At 36.2% G+C, this 19,961-nt stretch overlaps 1 protein-coding gene across 1 annotated transcript in view; it reads left to right on the plus strand.

Annotated features, from left to right (window-relative positions):
- MMP16 (matrix metallopeptidase 16) overlaps positions 1-19,961 on the plus strand; it is a 184,897-nt gene that overhangs the window by 89,142 nt on the left and 75,794 nt on the right. Inside the window, exons 2-3 of the mRNA XM_064442461.1 lie at positions 6,068-6,216; positions 13,889-14,011. Of these exons, the coding sequence (XP_064298531.1) occupies positions 6,068-6,216; positions 13,889-14,011 (272 nt within the window). The remainder of the gene's footprint in view (positions 1-6,067; positions 6,217-13,888; positions 14,012-19,961) is intronic.

Below are 19,961 nucleotides of genomic sequence, written 5' to 3' on the forward strand. Positions count from 1 at the left end.
TGTTCTGGTTATATGCTTTTTTCCTGAAGTATTTTTCTCACTAGATAGATACCATACACAATATACCCCTTATCTAAATTCACATCAGTGTCGTCTGTTAAAAAGAGAAAACATCACCAGTGAGGAACTGGTGACATTAGAGATAGGAGGTAGGAAAAACAGGAGAAGATTCCCCATAATTCTCTGTGTAAATAATAATTCTCTAATTCTCTATCTCTATCTCTATTCTAATAATTCTCATAATTCTCTATCTCTGTCTATCTGACTATCAAGTAGTCACTGAATAGTCAGTATTAGCTGCAATAGTTAGGTCTCTAATTAAAACACACCATTAGCCATGATTAATTGGCCCACGTGGAGAAATGTCCTGGTCATATGGATACTAATTCTGAAGTTAGCTTATTTATCAATACCATAGTAAAAGCCTTCAATCTCTTTTCAGAATGACATCAGCACTTGAATGGCTAAACCCTGTGGTGATCAGTGTAAGTTAGGCTCTTAAATATATGCTTTTTGAAAATATAAATCTCCTGAATTACTCAGACATTTTAAATCATTTCACTTACAGTGTCTTTGGTGGAAGTATATTAAAATACAAAAGTCAAAATATTTTGAAATTATGAAATCTCACAGTTTTACTTAGGACAGATAGGAATTTTGTTTGCATGATAAAATCTGAAAAAGGAACAGGAATACAAGAATAATAATGATATGCAGCTGCACTACTGAAGGTGTTTATGAAATTGTTTTGATCCATGCTTTATTAGAATGTTTGATTTATGAAGCTTTTAGGTTCATAGAACATAATTGTACTGTAGCTTATACCTTGTACTGTTGTTCAAGAACATTAATAATTTGTTGATAAGTTCTCTTCTATCTTAGAAATCAATTAGCTCTCTGAAACTCTTGTTATCTTCATAATATTCTTGCTTAATCTTTTATGATTTTATATGGGTTTTCTTTGTTCTTAATAACAGTATGGTGTCAACATACTGTTTTTAAGAACACTCTTTCTTCCTAAACTAGCAAAGAACTGAGTGATTGAAGTCCATTGGTGTACTTAATACCCTTTAAGTTAGCCCATGCTTTATCGTTCAGAGGAGATAAACACATAGCCATGTGACAAAGTGCTGTCTATTCCATAGCCAGATGATCCATATAGCAAAGCATTAGTAGCAGTTACAAACTAAAATGAAAAGATCTTTTAATCATGGCAGAAACACCCTCCCCCCCCAACCTTAGGCATCCATAGTCAATGACATCCAGAATCTGGAAGGTGATACAAATCGTGTGCTGAGCACTTACAGGTTCCATGGACTCCTGCAGTAGTGGCAGTCCCCCAACAAACTCCTAGCATCTCTACAGCTTTTATCACTAATGGAGTCTGTTTATCTTTTTCCTTACAATTATGAAAACAGAAGGTGGAGTTATGGTGAAGAACTTTTCTGGTGGAAAAAGTGTGTGTAAAGCACTTAGCTTTTAGAATTTTAAAATGTATAGATAAATGGGACATAAACCTTCAACTTCAGTTAGTGAGAAAAAACAGTAAAAAATATTTTTGAGTGTCTGTTCTTCTGAATTACTCCTAACACTTCAGCTAACCTACAGTGTTTGTTAATAGACTAACAATGAGGACTAACATACAAATCTAGTGCAAGCAGATGCTTAGTAAGGATAGATTTTAGCTTCTAGTTTCCTGGAAGTTAATGTGGACAATGAAGTAAGATTAAACAAAAAGAGGTTTCTTTAGTTTAGTTTATTTTAAAAAGATTAGAAAGAGTGACTCACATATGAGAGTTCAAATACATAAAAGGCTGCTGCAGAGGGGAAAAGAATAATCGGTTCCCCTCACCCGTAACAGGTAAAATGAGAGTAAGGGAGATTCAACTCTAAGGCAAAACTTCAAAGCAGTAGGATAGTTAAGCACTGTAATAGAGAGGGAAGTGGTGGAACCCATTGTCTTCCAGCTGTGTTTTTCTGTGGTTCCCATGGTTTTCATTTTCCTGAAGGACAAGAAAGTCCTGCCCAAAAACTTCACTTGAAGTAACAGTATTTTATCTTCCTAAGCTGTATAAAGGAATGGAACATATCACACTGATTTTGGAGTCTTTGCAGAGCGCCTCTGTTGACATGCCAGGCATTATGTTAGATGGGTCTACTTCACTATTTCCTCGTTCCAAGACAGAGGAGTTCCTCAGGATGATAGAGAGATAGATGCTTGCCAACAGTGCGTTGTCATTGCTGAAGTGCATTAAGGCAGAGAGACACCAAATTTCAGTAGAGGCGGAGATGGATATTCTTGTGGTCATAATTTCTTTAGTAGGTTGCCTCAAAAGTACAAGGCTGGAAGAAAAATCGTTTTGCTTTGTTCTCCTGCTGTATTTGCCTCATTCTGTTTCTTTTCCTCTTTGTTGTTCTACCCACCGATGTAGTTTGGACTTAATTTTAAAGTTAAGCTTCTCCTCCATAGTTCATAGCATTTGGACTATGCACAATAGAACCTGAGGGGCATATTTCAGGTATCTGGCAGACTGAGCCAAGGTCCTTCAAAATTTGCTAAGAGAAAACTGAGGAATCTGAAGAGTGCAATAGGAACCATATTTGTTCTCTTACCTTGTTTCATGATCTGTTTTCACAAGGACAGAACAGTAGTAACATTTAATGCTACTAAATGAGACTAGCCTTCAAGCATTCACCAGTTATTAGCGTTGGAGGTCAATTTTTCTGAATTTTCAAAAAAATAAACTTGTTTTCAGAGTGTCATCTGACTTTCTGGTATGTTGGTTGTGTCTTCTAATTGCTATTTTGAAGGCTGAGTGAAGACCCAGGTGGTCTACTCCCATTGTTCAATGATAGGGAGTGACTATCCGGCATCCTGTATTTAATCTCTATGTAAGCCTTTTTAGAAGGGGAAAGGCTGCACAGTCCACTCCTGCTGTTTCTGAGCTACCTCTCTTTTCCTTTTCTGTGTCTGCAGTGGAACTCTGCTAGATTCCAGTTTGTCCTCTCTACTGCACTGCTCCCTAAGCTTTCTGTTTTTTTTTCTCTCTCTCTCTTCATAGCTTTTCTACTTCAGATATCTGAAAGTTTAGCTCCTGGTAAATTTGGTTACTTGCAACCCCTATATCTGTCTCCTCCATCAGTGAGGATGGTTTTGAGTGGTGATAGGTGGCCTCACAAGCATACCAAGCAATTTTGTATGCCCTTAGCACCTGAAAGAGAGCTTCATGAAAAGCCCTGCTCTGTGTCTGCATACTAAATGCATGCTGAGACGCTGCATCATTTTAGACAACAGAGACATGCTGCTCAGAATTATTTTTCTTCCCTGACTGATCATTTGTTCTAATATCACTGAATTGAGAAGATGAATCTCAAAATAACCTAAATAACTTAAATATACTCATTGTAAATATTAATTCAAAGGGACTCCACATGCTACATTAAAATCAACTCACTCTGCATCAGACTTATTTCTTACATCCATGGTCTTTTTTCCACATATTTCATTGCTCTTGCCAACCTTCCAGCTCTAGCTGGTCTTTCAGAGCTATCTTCCAATGATGGAAGGAAAAACAGATTTCCTGTGCAAAGCAACACATAAACTAAATTATTTGTGTGACGACCCAAATCTAGCACAAACTTAGTGTTCACAAGTTCACCCTTGAAACCAAAAAGTGCAAGAAGTCAGGAGCATGTAAAGTTGGATATGGGTACTGATTGTAGCAATTCATTTGTACTGGAAATAAGAACACCTTCCTATCTATTAAACAAAAATTTGTTCTTATTCTGAATGGCTCCTGTATATATAGTGTGAAGGTGAAAGAGGTTAGGCTGGGTCTTAATCCTTTCCATTCTCCCATCCCTGTTACGTGGAGCTCACAAACATTGTTGAGATTGTGTCTGAACTGCACCATGGGAAGGTAAACCTGTTTAAATTAGAAATATCTGAACTCATTACCAGAAGATTTCCCCTATCTTTAGTGCCAGTTTGATCTTTTATTTACACTGAGACAATATTCACCTATAATACATGTTCAGTGTTAGTAAAGTGAACCATAGCAATGAGTTCATCCATCTTGAGGTTCTTCACTGGGTCCGTAAAGGAGGACTGCACCACCAGCATGGTTAACCTGCTATGGAACTGAATTGGGTGGACTTTGCAAGCTAAACTTAAGGCTGAATATTGCAGACTACACATTTTTGTGTTAGGCTGTGTATAAACAGTGTGTATAAACAGATAAAAAACCCAGAAGTGTTGTATGAGGCAGACAGAGCCAACAACTATAAGGGCAGGGTTCATTCATGTATTGATTCAGAATCCGTGAACTGGGATTTGATATGTTTGAAGAGGTGGATGAAGCAGTTTTTAAATTTGTTTATCTATTAAATCTTTTTTTTTTTTTTTTTAAAAGAACAGAAGATCAGATTTATGGGGTCACAAGTACTTTGTTACGAGGGAAAGTGAAGCTGCAGCAATATAATTTAACTGTGTCTTGTAGATTGGCAGTATACGTACCTTTCATTATAGTGAGTAGTTCCAGCTCTTAGATGAGAAGCTAAGACATTTTTAAAGATGTATCAATGCTTTTGTTGCCTCAGTCCTGGATTCGACTAGGCTAGAGTTAATGTTTTTCTAGTAGCTGGTATAGCGCTGTGTTTTGGATTTCATATGAGAATAATGTTGATAACAGTGATGTTTTAGTTGTTGCTAAGCAGTGCTTACAGTAGTCAAGGACTTTTCAGCTTCCCATGCTCTGCTGGGTGCACCAGAAGTTGGGAGGGAGCAGAGCCAGGACAGCTGACCCAAACTGGTCAGAGGGATATTGCATACCGTATGACATCACGCTCAGTATATAAACTGGGGGGGAGTTGGCTGGGGGCACCAGTTGCCGCTCAGGGACTGGCTGGGCATCATTTGGTGGGTCATGAGCAGTTGTATCACTTGTTTTTCCTGGGTTTTGTTCCTCTCGCTTTTGTTGTTTTCATTACAATATTATTATTATTATTATTATTAGATTTTATTACAAATATTAAACTGTTCTTATCTCAACCCACAAATTTTTTTACTTTTGCTCTTCAGATTCCCTCCCACATCCCACTGTGGGGAGGGATGGTGAGCAAGCGGCTGTGTGGTGCTTGGTTACCAATGGGGGTTAAACCATGACAGCCTCAAAAGTCTTACACTGTGCTTTGTATAGGCTAGATTTTGAGAATGCTTAGAAGCATTAAGATAGCTACAGCTATTTGTTTATAAAACATTGCCTCAAAGAGGACGGCATGTTTCAGAGGGTATTTCCAGGTGTTCTTAAGATATTGGCTTTAATCCATAAAGCTTTCAGTTATTTGGACCATGCCTTCTCCCTCCCACTTCTACTCAATTAATAGCATACACAGTTGGCATTAAATCTATCTTGTTTTATAAAGGAAGATCCTCTTATCAGGGAGTTTCCTGTAAGTGGGACAGACTCTGTTACTTCACTATCCCCTGGCCACGTGCTTTACCTATAAGTATGTAATTTTGATATTCTCCTTGGAAAGCTGAATGTGTCCCCACCCACTCTTTCAAATCGTTTGAGAGACGATAACAATATAGTGAAACTGTGTGAGAGCTATTGTGGATTTATTATTGTAGTTGGTGAATGTTATTATGTACCCTGTGGACAGTCAATTATATGTGGCATATATTGTAGATTTTATATTTTGTCTGCTTTAAAAAATTCTTGAAGTGCCTAGAGGCAGGGTTAGGTGCTTAAGTTGTAATTTCAAATAAATAAATACAGTGAATAAATAATTGAAGCAGGCAGTTTCAGATAATAAAGAGAGCTGGCTCCTGGGTAGAACATGCTGTAAGTCTTAAAACAGCAGAATCTTTAATAAAGGCGATTAAATAAAAGCCCCAAAGAATTTCTTGTCTTCAGGAAAAAAAAAAAAAAACCAAAACCCAAACTAACAGGATTTATGCTTGGTGAATTAGAAGCTTCATTATATATGGTACAAAACTAATTACTAGGGAGCATTTTATTTACCTCTAATTTCTATTTAATAGCCACTGCACTTGTCATTGCAGGTATGGTTACAAAAGTATGGCTACCTTCCACCAACTGACCCCCGAATGTCGGTGTTGCGCTCTGCAGAAACCATGCAATCAGCTATAGCTGCCATGCAGCAGTTCTATGGCATTAATATGACAGGAAAAGTGGACAGGAACACAATTGAGTAAGTAACCAGTACTGAAATGCTCTTGACTTTTCTGTTTCAAGCAGGGTAAAACAGAACTGGAAAAACTATTTGACCCATGAAGCAGGGGGACCAGGATATCCAAATAGCATTGCGGCTTCAGATGGGGAGTTAAAATGTTTATCTCTCTCCTTGCCTGACTCTTTTTTTTTCATCTTCTGTATTTCCTGGTAGCAGGTAGTCGCCTGTATAACTGCTGTCTGCCTTTGGGCATGTGATTGTAAAGAAAGTGTTTCAGGGTTAACTAAAGAAGGGTCCAAAAGGTTATCATGTGGACGTGGAGAAATCTATTGAAATTTGGCAATAATTCATTAAATTTTTCAAAGTGGAAAGATTCTTTTCTTACTGGAAAATCTTTAGTGTGAATTTCCTTCTCCTCATTGAAAAAAAAAATTTAGCACACCTCACTGGCCCATTCATTTAATGGTTTCCAGTAACAAAAGACCAGGTGTGGTCATTTTAACATGCAGTAAAATTGGATTAGTTTTGTGTGCTCTTTGCAATTCTGAAGTTGTGTAAGGCTGGCAGTGTCTGATTTTATTGACAGACTGAACACAGAGAAGCTTTGTGAAACACAGCTATTAAAAGGCACTTCCAAACAACTCTATACTACATCAAATTTTAAAAATGTGCCAGGAAAATGCATGCACACACAAAAGAAGAGTATTTGTACACAGTTAAGAAAACATATCTGGGATTAAGGTTTGAAGTGGTTGTTGGACTCATTCCAGATAAAATGCAATAAAGATTATCTTGTGATTTTAGAAAAAGTTACTGTAACAAAATAGTACTGTCACTGCCTATCCAACATTTACTTTATTGAAATATTTCTACGACTTCTCTAAAATGCTTATTTTTTGGTGGGGGGGGTAGGGTGGGGGTGGGATTCCTCCTTCAGTTCCCATTTACCAGCCCCAGCCCGATGTGTCATCTTTGGTTATTCTGTTCTGGTAAAGTACCTGACACAGATGATTTTTCTATCATTTAGAGTTTAGGGAAGAGACTACCCAAAATGCTGGCAGGATTGGAAAAATCATTTTATTCCACTGGAACATGCATTATTACATTGAAAAGCAATAAAGCAAAGCAGATTTTAGGGCTGCCCTAAGGGGATGTGAGTTGATCACACATCCCTCAGTTTAGGAATTTAAAGGACCTTAGAACATGCAGTGCAATAGCAGTAAACACCTTGTGAGAGAGCCGTGCTTAAAAGTATGTTTATGATCCAGTCTGCGGGGTGGAGAGACTAGGCTCTTTATACAGCTTCAGTGACTGATCCTTGAGGGGAGAGTGCTGCTATACCAGTCACTAGTAGCCTTTTAAAGACACATTAGTGGCAGCTTTGCAAGAAGCAATATATTTCACTAAAAGGAAAATAGTCTGTTTACAGTTAGCAGTGCAGAGGAGATAGAAAGTGGTAACCTAAGGAGAAGAGGCCATCTCTTAGTTGAGAGGGTCAGCTAGCGAGCTGAGAAAAAACCAAACCAAAACTTTAATTGCAAAGGGAAGTGGTTTAAATTTGCTAAATTGAGCTTGTTGGCCAGCATGTCAGCAAGGTTGTCTTCACTTCTGCTATGTAACAGACAAAGGAATGCATCTGTGCAGCAGTCCAAAACATTAATTTTACAATCTGGTGGATTTTGAGTCTTTCAAACCTTTTGATGCATGATTTTCTTCTTCACAGAGAGATATATTAAAACATGGTAATTCTTAGGTACATATAACTCATGCTGGATGACTTCTGGGTCTAGTTAAACATTTGGACTTGCATTAACCTGAGTCGAGTTGGGAACAGAACTGATTCTTAAAGACTTTTCACATTTGCATTCATGTTGAGAAAAAAAATAAACTCATTAAACTAAACTGTGGCCTCAAGTTACCATCAGTTAGCACCACTGAATATTCTTGGGAGATATAACTATATAACAAAGGATAAATTTTTTTTCAGTTGTTCATTTATGGCACTATTTTGTAAATGTTTGAAGTAGTTTTCCCTTTTATCTACACAGGTAGTATATATACTCTCTTTTGGCCAGAAATATGTGACAGTTTACCATTTGTTTCTCCATGATTAATATGTCATAATCACATACAATGCTGGGATTACAAAATAAAGAGAACAGCAGGAACCTCATAAAAGCAATATGTTGTCATCTTGTGCGGTAGGATTTACCTGCTTCTCTAGCATGACTTGAGAAGAGATTATGATGTGCCTCTCCGTCTTCAGAAGGACAAAAATTTCGAAGAAGTTGTAGCAGTAACTTGGTAGGAAACAACTTTTGGGATATTTACAGAGAAATAATGTCCTGCAGCAGCATAATCAAAAGTCTCCTGGGGGAGTTTTGTTGCTCTGAAAAAAAGATAATTCCTCAATGAGTATTTTGGTATGCATAAATAAGAACAGTGTTCATTTCCCCTCTACTACTCACCATTCACGTTTTTGCTATATTTTCTGATTTGTTTCCCAAGTGGCTTGAAAAGCATGATGCATGCTTATTGCTGGGGATAAGGAAGAGTGGGTGGTAGAAAGAGATATCATTATAATGGCATAAAAATATGAGGGACCTTCTGAATACAAGTATCATGACCGTGGCAAACCCAAGGAAAATACTTTCTGACATTTGCATGGGGTGCCACAGTATTTTCTGTGATTCATTTATATATTACCAAACACAGTGAATGATTCATTATAAAGGATACTTCTGAAAATGGACCCACTGTTGGCATCTTGGTCTTTCACATCCCTAAACCAAACATACTAAGTAGAAAAAGACTAGTTGTTGTCTTTCGTTAAAACTGCTATACATGTGTATTTCCAAAACATGTTTTGCGGTTTAAAGGGGTACATTACAAACTTATTGGTATACAGGTAGAATGGTTGTGTATAGGATGCTGACTAAATCTATGCAATAGTAACAAAGCATTCATTTTATAATGGCTACTGTGCTTATTTTAATGCTCAGATGAGCTTCTAACCAAGTTTACTTCAAGGTTCATAATTAAGATGTAATCATATTTATGTGTGATCTCTGCTCTTTATATATTAATAATCAGTCACAGAGTAAAAGTGAATGGAAATTTTTGAGCTGTTGAAATTGTCTCAGTGGTATATTTTATTGGTAGATGGTTTTGTACAAAAACTCTACATAAGGTCTTGTACCCTCAGCAAACATTCACTGAAAAGCCTTGCAGACAAACCGTCATCAGTAACAGGGCTGAAATACAGTATCTTGCATCACTCTTTGACTGCTTCCTATTACTTAGAATGTCAGTAGAGTCCTATAATAGCACAGCACTGGAAGGGAAGAGTAAAGATGTTTAGAAAATGTATCTATATCTTCTCACAAGAAGTTTAAAGGTACCATTCAGCAGTTTTCTTAAATAAATGTCTATAGTTTTTCTAGCCACTAAGTCAAGTTGCACTAAGTTGGATTCTCCCTTTTATTTTCCTTTTTTGCTATAACTCTGAAAAAAAAACAACAAACCCAAAACTCAAACAAACCCCAACCCCAAAACCAAAAACATTATGCAGCTTAAGCAGCAGTTTTGATTAGGAATAAATGGGGGTGTGTGCGGCATTTAAACAAAGGTAGGTTTTAAAATGTTTTTATTCCACATTAGACCAAAACTTTTCCCTGAAGACTTAAGAAAGCGAGGAGACAGAGATTCTTCCTTGTAACCCCCAAATAAAAAAATATAGCAAGGCAAATGGCTTGAGTTATGAGAAGTTGTTTAATCTCTCTCTCTACTGGAAGAGTATTACAGTTTTGCTGCATATTTTTATTTTAATCTTTTCAGATTTTCTGTGAGTCTAAACTGTTTTAATTCTCTTGACATATATAGCTTCTCAAGATTCAAACTAATGGAGCTAAGAGAGGAATTTGATGTGACATAGTCTACAGACAGAGTACATTAGTCACAATTAAGCCTCTTTATTGAGTACTGATAAAATATTAATTTTGAGGGGCTGCTGCATAAAAGACTTCTACAAGTTCAGAAACAAACAGATGAGAGGCAGTCGTTACCAGTAAGTACCTTTTTTGAAAATGAAAAACAACTATTTAAAAAAAATTAATTAAGCCCCAACAAGCAATCAAGAACATAGAAGACCTTGATCATTTTATGTTAAAAGCAGCTATATTTGGAAGAAAATAGAGATGACTGCTTTATTTATCAATTCCCCCCCCAAATGGAAGAGCATATTACACACTAAGTATCCCCAAATGTCATGAGCATTAATGATTGCTATTGACAGAAGTCTTCCTCCCAGTCAGTGTGAGAACAATTACTGTTTAAAAAATATTTTTAACATATTAAAGAAAAAGGAAAATGTATTTGCCAGAAGTTGTTCAGTTGTAAGATTTTGCTCATTTCTGTGCTAGAAGAAACTGAACTCCAATACTAGCCATGTAATAATTTGTTTAAAATTGAGACTGCTAAACTTAGCTCAGCTAAGGTCTAGGTGAGAGATTTGGTGATAGTCCGACTCTTCAGCTGCAAATTGAATCTTTCTTTAAAGTTTACATGAAGGTAATTTCCTGAAAGCTAGTGAACCACTTGTGCAAAGGCTTCCATTCCATTTACATTGGGATTTATACTGTGTGTGAACCGCAGCCCCAGGCCTCATGTACGAGCAGTAAGAACATTAGTGGGCCAGACAGCATGACAACATGGAACATCCCCTGTCCATCCAAACCAGTAAGGATACAAGCATAATGTTCCAGATAGGTACATACAATCAATGCAAGAACAAATTGTGACCGCTTGAATTTCATAACATTATTTTGGGCTATGTTTTGTTTTGCTAAAAATGGATTGTCAGTAATTCTAGTAAGATAATACAACATTGAGTTTTCAATAAATGCTACCTACTGTTCATGAGTTTTTGTATTAAATCTTAAGTGTAAAACATTTTATGCTAACATTTCCTGCAAGGGTATTGAACCTTTGACATAACTTGAGAGATTATTTCAATAATAACTTTGAAGATTAATTTTTAAATTCACAACTTGGAATATTTACACTTATCTGCCCATGGCTTGTCAGTGAGCAAACCTGGCAAGTTATTAAAATAGGTCCCCATCATTTAAGCTAAACAATTTAAACATTTTGGGGGGGGGAGAAACCTAATTCATTTAAAGTCATTGCCCTTGGAACAGTACAACTATAAGTGATAGATTATATATTTTATACAAGATCCTGACATTTTTGTACAGTGTTTCAATAGCATAATTCTAATATACCCTGTCATTAAAATGCATGGTAACTGCATGCTGATCTAACAAGCACCGTGAAAAAGTATTACTGACAACGTGTCTAAAAGTTTTTTGAGGTATGAGCCAATTTTAATTTCATTTACTGAAGTGTAAATATGGTATCATTTTACTAAGAAGAATAGAACTGCCCTTTGGTCTGTAACAAAAATCTGCTTCTTTCCTTCATTTTCTTTTATTGTTAGAGCAAAATGAACTTTTCAATGTTATTTCATGCCAGAAATCACTAACATTTACTTTGTTGAATTGACACTTCTTTTAAAAAAGCAGAGGAACCTGAGGTAAAGTTGCAGGGTGTTTCAACAAATACTGGAGGGGTAAAGTTTTATAGATTTTGCAGTATTGTCTTTGCAGACACTAGGGAAAGAAGATTGTCTTCCTTGCAAATACAAATAATAGTCAATTGCTTTATGTGCTACACATACTTTCTAATAATCCTATCCAGAAATTAGAGCAAATAATTCTGTGTTTCTAATTTGAAACAGGTAACTATTAACTCAGTGCCTTCAGTTCAGGCAGTCAAATTCATAAATTTTGGCTTCCCCACTTGTGCTATATGATGGATGTGTCACACATCAAAGTTTTTGCAGGCACTTCTATAGTCTTTATCGGTGCAAGTGGGGTGCGGTGCCATCTTGGTAGTATCACTAAAATTTTGTATTTTTGCATAGGCTGGTGAGTATAAATCCAACTTACACATTTAAACAATGCTTTACTATATATCCATAGCTACAGTATATATGAAGTGTTCTAAGTCTGGCTGTGCTTTTAAACCTCTTCACACAGATTTATGAAAATTAGTGTGGCTGATATTGACTGGATTAGCCCGTCTCTAGAAATTCATTTAGTATGCATTATGGTTTGTCTTGTATTAGTAGGTGTAAAACTGACAATGCACATCTCATGCCTCAAGTAAAGAGCTGAAAAATCAATTATTTCATTAGATTGTGTAGTTTTCTATACACACACACACTCTCTACTCCTTTGTACTGCAAATATTCCGTGTTTTCTTTTGGACAAAAAAAGATGGTTTTCTTCATTTCTCTGCCCTCGTGAGACCACATCTGGAGTACTGTGTCCAGTTTTGGGCACCAGAGTTTAAGAAAGACAGGGAACTGCTTGAGCAAGTCCAGCGGAGAGCTACCAAGATGATCAGGGGGCTGGAGCACCTCCCTTATGAGGAAAGGCTGAGAGTCTTGAGTTTGTTCAGCCTGGAGTAGACTGAGAGGGGATTTCATCAATACCTATACACATCTAAAGGGTGGGTGTCAGGACGATGGGACTAGGCTCTTTTCAGTGGTGCCCCGTGACAGCACCAGGGGCAATGGGCACAAGTTGGAACACAGGAAGTTCCAACCTCAATATGAGGAAAATCTCCTTTCCTGTGAGGGTGCCAGAGCAGCGGCACAGGCTGCCCAGGGAGGTTGTGGAGTCTCCTTCTCTGGAGACATTCAAAACCCGCCTGGAGGCAGTCCTGTGCCCCCTGCTCTGGGTGTGCCTGCTCAAGCAGGGGGGTTGGACAAGATGATCTCCAGAGGTCCCTTCCAACCCCTACCATTCTGTCATTCTGTGATTCTGTGAAATATTGGAAAACATTGAAATATTGAAGGCCACTGTAAAAACCAAAGATTTCTGTGGAAAGCCTGGTGCTGCTGCAATGGTAATTTTTGTTGTTTGTGATTTAGACCTTTTCAGCTTGATTTTGTACAGAGCATTAAATATTTTTAAGCAGAATTCTTGAGTTAAATATCTCCACTAGGAGATTATAGATGCAACATGATACTCTTCATTGTGTGGAAAGAGAATAAGATAGAAGAACGTATTAGCATCATAAAGTTAGCAGTTTCAGTATCTTGAATTAAGAACAAATCTGGTAGTTGACTGGGCTCTTTAATTGAAAGAACTCAAGGCTTGTTTAAATATCATGACAATGAGACAAAGTACAAGGATCACAGAATACAAAGAAATAATTTAGGAACTAGTGATTTGACTAAATCTTTGTGTATATGCTTTAACTTCACCTTCAGCAAGCAAGCTAGTGATACAGATCATAATTACCTTGAACGAATCAGAATAAATTATTGGCTGTGAAAGACTTGTCCAGTTGTGAAGTCTTTGTTCAGAGGTTGTAGCAAAAGAAAACTAGGAAGAATAACAGCAAAGATATTGGTTTCTGAATGTCATGGGATGCAATGAAGTTCTACAAAGTATACATCTAGTAACAAGAAAACTGTTCCTTTTGTTAGTCATTGTTGCATGTAGACACAAAATTGATAACACTGTAACATACAAAAAAGTATGATGTTTTTATTAGTTAGGTACAGTGGTTATGATTTTTCTTTCATGCTGCTTTAACTATGTGGTGCTCTTTCTTGCAGCTGGATGAAGAAGCCTCGATGTGGTGTGCCTGACCAAACAAGAGGTAGCTCCAAATTTAACATTCGTCGAAAACGCTACGCGTTAACAGGACAGAAATGGCAACACAAACATATCACTTACAGGTATGAAAGATATTCATATATATATATATATATGTGTGTGTGTCACTAGTAGTGCTGACTTTTAATTCAAAGTGAATTTAAATTTCTGAAATATTTTTCATTATTTTGAGAAATTTTTAATAATATGTGATATAAAAATGCTGATTTGGATACCTGTTGGATAAGTGTGTATGTGCTACATAAAAAAACAGATTATTTTCTTGGATTAAAATTGCATGCATTTAGGAACCGGTAAATTCTCTGAAGCTTTCAGCATTGATTTAACACCCAATATGTCCTTAACCTTACCTTTCAACCCTCTTGGCAACTTCTGAGTGAACATTGCTCTGAAGCGAAGAGCACTGTAATGAAACTCAGATCTTTAATTTAAGTATGTAAAATAGGCCAATGAAAGGAGTCAGTCTCTGCGAAATGTAGGTGCCTACAGGTTTGTTCTAAGTACAAATTAATTTGATTATAATTTGGTGAGTCACTGACCCAACAATTTCCTGCCTACATGACGATGGGCATAGGGGTACGTGCAGCGGCGTACACCTGTATAACCCTTGAGTCTGCACATAGTTTACACTGTATGTTGACTACTGTCAAAACTGATCTTTGCAGGGGAAGTTAGATGCAAACTGTGTACTTGCCACAGCTCGCAACCAACGAAAGTATCATGTATATCACATAAAATTTATAATTTGTCAGAAAACCAAATCTGAAAATTTACACAGCCTCATTGAGATTCCTGTAATATCTAACAAGGGTAAATTCTGAGGGATAAAATATGTTTTCAAATTCTTTAACTGCTGCCATTATTCATGAACACATATAAGTAGTATATTTTAAGATAATAAGCTCTGATGGTCACATGGACTGTTCTTCTTACCACAGTGAAGAGCTAATTTTATTAATAACTCTGTGTCAATACTATGGCTTATGTCTGAATTGGAGAATTCTATTTTAAGACATTACACACTGTTATGACTTCAAGCAATAGAGAACTGACTACCTTGAGATCAGTATGTTGCATTGGCTGGAGTCCTTTATTGTTAAGGTAAATGTAATGCATAGTTGGTTAGAATAAGAATGCCCACCTACAGCACTTTACATTTATCTACGTTTTAAAATTTAAATGTAGTGTGTGTGCAAACATCTGGCAAGACATGCATGGTCACCTACAAATATGTGTGATTTTCTGTCACTCTGATTCTCTGTTTCATTACAGGATTTTTTATAACAGTCTAAATCCTACCACTTGTATATCTTCTGTACTGTCAGCCAGGGCATTAATCATAATAACAAACGAGGGTGCCCAGTATTAAACTGTGGCAACTATCTAGTAATCTTTCTCACTTTGAAGAATTTATAGCAATTCTTTACCTCCTGCCTTCCTGCTTGTAAAATGTTCGCTCTCTCACTTTGACAAGACCTCCAGTCAACCAGAGCTTTGAAGTGAATAAGGCTATAATATTTTTTTTGTAGTGGATTACAGACCAGAAGACATTTAAAGTAAGAACCCCACATTTTATTAGCATGAAGAATACAATATTAATCTTTCTGAATTAAAAAATAACTGAAAGCAAATAAGGACAACAAAAAAAAATGTAATAAAATACTTTACATGCTTCTCTGCACATGCTTTGTTCTTTCCAGCAATTCCCTGCTTACAGGCTTGATACCAGTTAACTGAATGACATTTAAGTTGCTTTGTTCTCTAAACTTTTGATCATATCCCTGGAATCACTTGTCTGCTCCATTTTTCTCAGTGTCACTTCTCAGTCTCTTTATAACCTGCAGGTTTCCAGCTGCATTCTGTGTCTTCCTGGCCAGTCGAACCTTGTAGTCTAAAGTGTGCCAGCTAAGCAAGCCTGGTAATTCATCCAATGAAAGAGCGATTACTCCTGCAGTGTCTGCTACCTCTTCCACTTTTCTGGAAAACAAAACCAAAACCCCACAAAAAGACACCCCCAAAACCAAGCCACCACCCCCCCCCCCCCCCCCAGCAGAACAGAAATACAGAATAAACAACAAAAAAGATGCCATCCATCACAGTTATCCTAGGACTGCATTCACCAGTTTTTCCAAACAGAAAGGGTAATAGCAAAAAAAGAGGATTTTGTGGACATACCCATTATGTTAAAGAGGGACCAACGGATGAGCAGAACATGGACCTTACCAGCAGTTAAAGGGTTTTCCTAAAATATTTGTTAATTATTTTCTTTCCCAAGGGTTTCGATTGGAGTAGTGTATGTCAAGCTTTTCTTTGTATGCATCACTGTCAAATAGATGCAATTCCGGTGATGAGGGGGGCCCTTTGAAGGAGAACAAAAGCTATATTTACCAGTTACTAGCTGTCTGGCTACTTGGTCTTAGAGTATATCCTCAGATGCTCTATTTAAATGAAATAATTATCACTTCAGGCAAATCATCAAGACAATGTTAATGGAAAAGTAGAATTGAGATCTCATAAAAATGCATTTTAAACTGTGTCTACTAATATTTTTGCTCTAGCATTTTCTGTCATTTATTTTTTCCCCAAGAGTTGCTCCTGACATCTGTTAAATTTAAATTAATTAATGTTTTTCAGAATATATTTCCTCTTAGATTGTCCCCATAATCATGGGTAAGAAGATCAAAATAGATACACATGCAACATAATATTTTTTCTACATGTCCCTATTTTCAATTTATAATTTTTCAAGCTGAAGCAGTTCCCTATCATTTCAAGATGGTACTTCAAAGAAGTGAGTTACTATTATAATTTATATTAATCATGTCCTTTTTGGCCACGTATTACATTTTGGACTTAGGTGATAATTACTCTTAGAAAACAATGTGTGTGAAGACAGTACCAAAATGCAGATTGCCAGTATTGGAAATGTTGGCATGGAATAGACATTGTGCTGCATTAATTATACTTTCTCTCCCTCAGGGAATGCAGCTTTTCACTTATTTGAATGGCTGAATAAGGTGATTGTGAGAATTTCTGTTCCTAATGAAGTTACACAACAATATTGGTTACTGTATCTTTTCTGCCTGGTATAGTTCATGCCAGTATACCTTGTAAACCTTATTCGTACTTACCTTATATACTAAAATGACTTTTACAAAGAGGGAAACAGAAAGTGATTATTTGAAGCTTTTTACCAGACAGAAGAGTACAGGAGTGAAGGAGAACATCCAAAATATATGAAAATTATAACCCCATTACAGAACAAACTACAAAGATCTTAATGATATGGTCTTGATTCTTCCTTAATGTTTTAGACCATATCAAGTTACGCAACAATCTCTGAACATTATATAGAGTCAGACGAGAAATCTATGAGACCTAGTAAGGGATTTTTTATTTTATTTTTTTAAGGTGGTATTTACAAAGACACTTATGACTCTCTGTCAAAAAACAATCACCTTTTCTTTTGCTAGGGAAGTAAATAATCCAGTACTTCAGAGAAGGAGCAACAATATAAATCAATAAAGCAGTCAGCTTTATAAAAATAAAACATACATGTTTATATGTCCTTTTTAGACAGAGAATTATTGAATATAAAGTCAGAATTCTGGGCTTAGTGTTCATAATTTTAACTCCAGCAGTTGGTCATTGGTCAATTGCTCAGATTATTCAGTCTGCAGGACACTTTTGCAAATAAAATTGAAGAATGCTCTCTAAAAAGTCAAGCTTTGCCTTGAATTATAAGTATTACTTAGAACTTATAACAATTTAAATAAAATAATAATTTAAAAGCTATTCTGCTTTATTTTGCTGTCTTGAGCAAGAAGTAAAAAAACCAATTTGATTGTTTAGCAATATATAATAATTTCATTGGTGGAAGAACTTAACTGTAGATGGTCAATGGCTTTGTCCCAAACCAACTGGACTAACATAACCTTTTTCTTTACTTCAGCAGACATTGGGTCAAGCCCTAGATTAATGTCTTTTTCCTTTCTGAACAAGTTTGAAGAATCGTGGATTTCAGCTCTCCAGCAACAGACAAATGATTAAAGACTTGGAGATGTCCAACTTTATGCTGTCCAGTTAAATGAATTAATGCTAGCTGGGAGCTTCAGTGTGCAATGAAAAGTCCTGTCTGGCTTGTTAACAATAGACTGTGTTATTTCTATGGTTTGAATGATCCATATTGTGCGGAATACGGAAAGAGAATTTTTCCTGGATGTTTAAAAGCCACACTGAAAATACTGAATTAAGAAAAAACATAGAAAATACTGCTGAGTCAAAGTAGCAATAAAACAATATTTTGAGTGTACTACTACAAAGGAATATTTAGAAAATATCTCCTAAATCAAGGAATTGCACACCGTATTAATCATACTTGTCACAAAGCCAGTATATGCTGAACTTGCTTGATTTCAGTTTGCTCATGAATGAAAAAAGGTCAGTTCTGTGTCCGTATTGAAACTGAAACACAGGCTTTGCATTGTGATGATGTCACACTGCATTATTTTTTAAATATATGGCTATACTATTTCAGCATCAAGACATGAGCATATTGTCTTTCCATTAAAAAGGAAAAGCAGAAATAAGGGGAAATAATGATTTTTTTCTTTTCAGAGATGCCAAGAATGTCCTAACTTTAACAAATCTGTGAATAATGGAAATGTCTAAAAACTTTTCTTCAATATGCTAGCAACATTCTGTTTGAATTCAGTTGTACCTGACTCATCTATTTTGAAACATGGTAGCAACATTTAGAGGGTTGGGCTGCACTTTGATATAATTTTTTCCGTATGTACATATGAGGCCTACAGGACTTGAAGGGAGTGGAAATACCTACCTATATGCTCTAGAATACTACCTTACCATTTTAAGCCCGTAACAAATTTTTAAGTTCTTAGCACCTCTGTATCACAGAGCATGCAGTGGTGTAGAAAATGCATGTGGATTTGTATTGAGAAGTGTACCTGCAGTTGTGGAAAGCATGCAGAATGGCTTGGTGAAGAAGTTTCCAGGGTTCTGTGTAAACAGACATTTTCAAAATGGCCCACCCATGAGTTCTCATCATTCCTACTTACGTGTTTTGCTGGAGCCCTGATGATTTACAGTTGCAAATCTAAAAAAATGGTAATTTATACTGAAGACACTACTTGTCTTCTACAATAAAGTTCTCATAAACTTAGTCGACCATAGGGCTTCAACCCTTAAGTACTAATGGGACAGGGATGCTATGTTTCCTGACACTAAGTATTAGGTTTTTATAGTAAGCATGGATGCAGAATTAGATCCTAATTAAGGCTCTATTAAACATTCTTTTGTCTTTATAACTGCATCTCCTACCAGCTTTCAATCAGAAATGCCATAAAAATGTAATTCTAATCAACCTGATGATACACAGGAAAGCTTCCGGTATGTATCTACCTGATATCTGCTTAGCACCATTATAGGCAATGTTTAGGAATCTCAATGAAATGGAATAATTCAGTTCCTGAAATTTGATTTAAGCATATTTATCCCTCTGTTAATGCTTGGTGCTTTGACAAAGTCCAGCTCAATGAAGGCAATGCTTGCCCTTTTCATAAAGAGCTATATTAGCAGTGTTACACACTTTAGCATTTCTAACCTCTGAATGGAAGGGGGGAGGACATGTCAAATATGCCTAATAAAAGGAGATTAAATTACACTGCAGTGAATCTAAAATCTATGCAATGAAAAAAGTCTAGATAACTGTAATTGTGAGAGGATTGTACGTAACAATCAATTAAGCCCATCAGTTATGCTTTTCCTCAGTATAATTAACAAAAAAATGCTCTTAACTACATGTATTTTTAATGTCAGTCTTTTTCATATAAAATTTGAATATTGTAGAATAGCAGTTGTCATTTCTTTAATACTTACCTGCTTCACCAATCCTGAAATAATTTAATATTTGAATATCAATATATAACTGTAAATGATTATGTTGCATTTTAGTAATTTTAAATTAATTAGTAAGTTATGACATGTGGCTAC

Source organism: Phalacrocorax carbo, chromosome 2 (assembly GCF_963921805.1).
Source record: "Phalacrocorax carbo chromosome 2, bPhaCar2.1, whole genome shotgun sequence".
Classification (NCBI taxonomy): domain Eukaryota; kingdom Metazoa; phylum Chordata; class Aves; order Suliformes; family Phalacrocoracidae; genus Phalacrocorax; species Phalacrocorax carbo.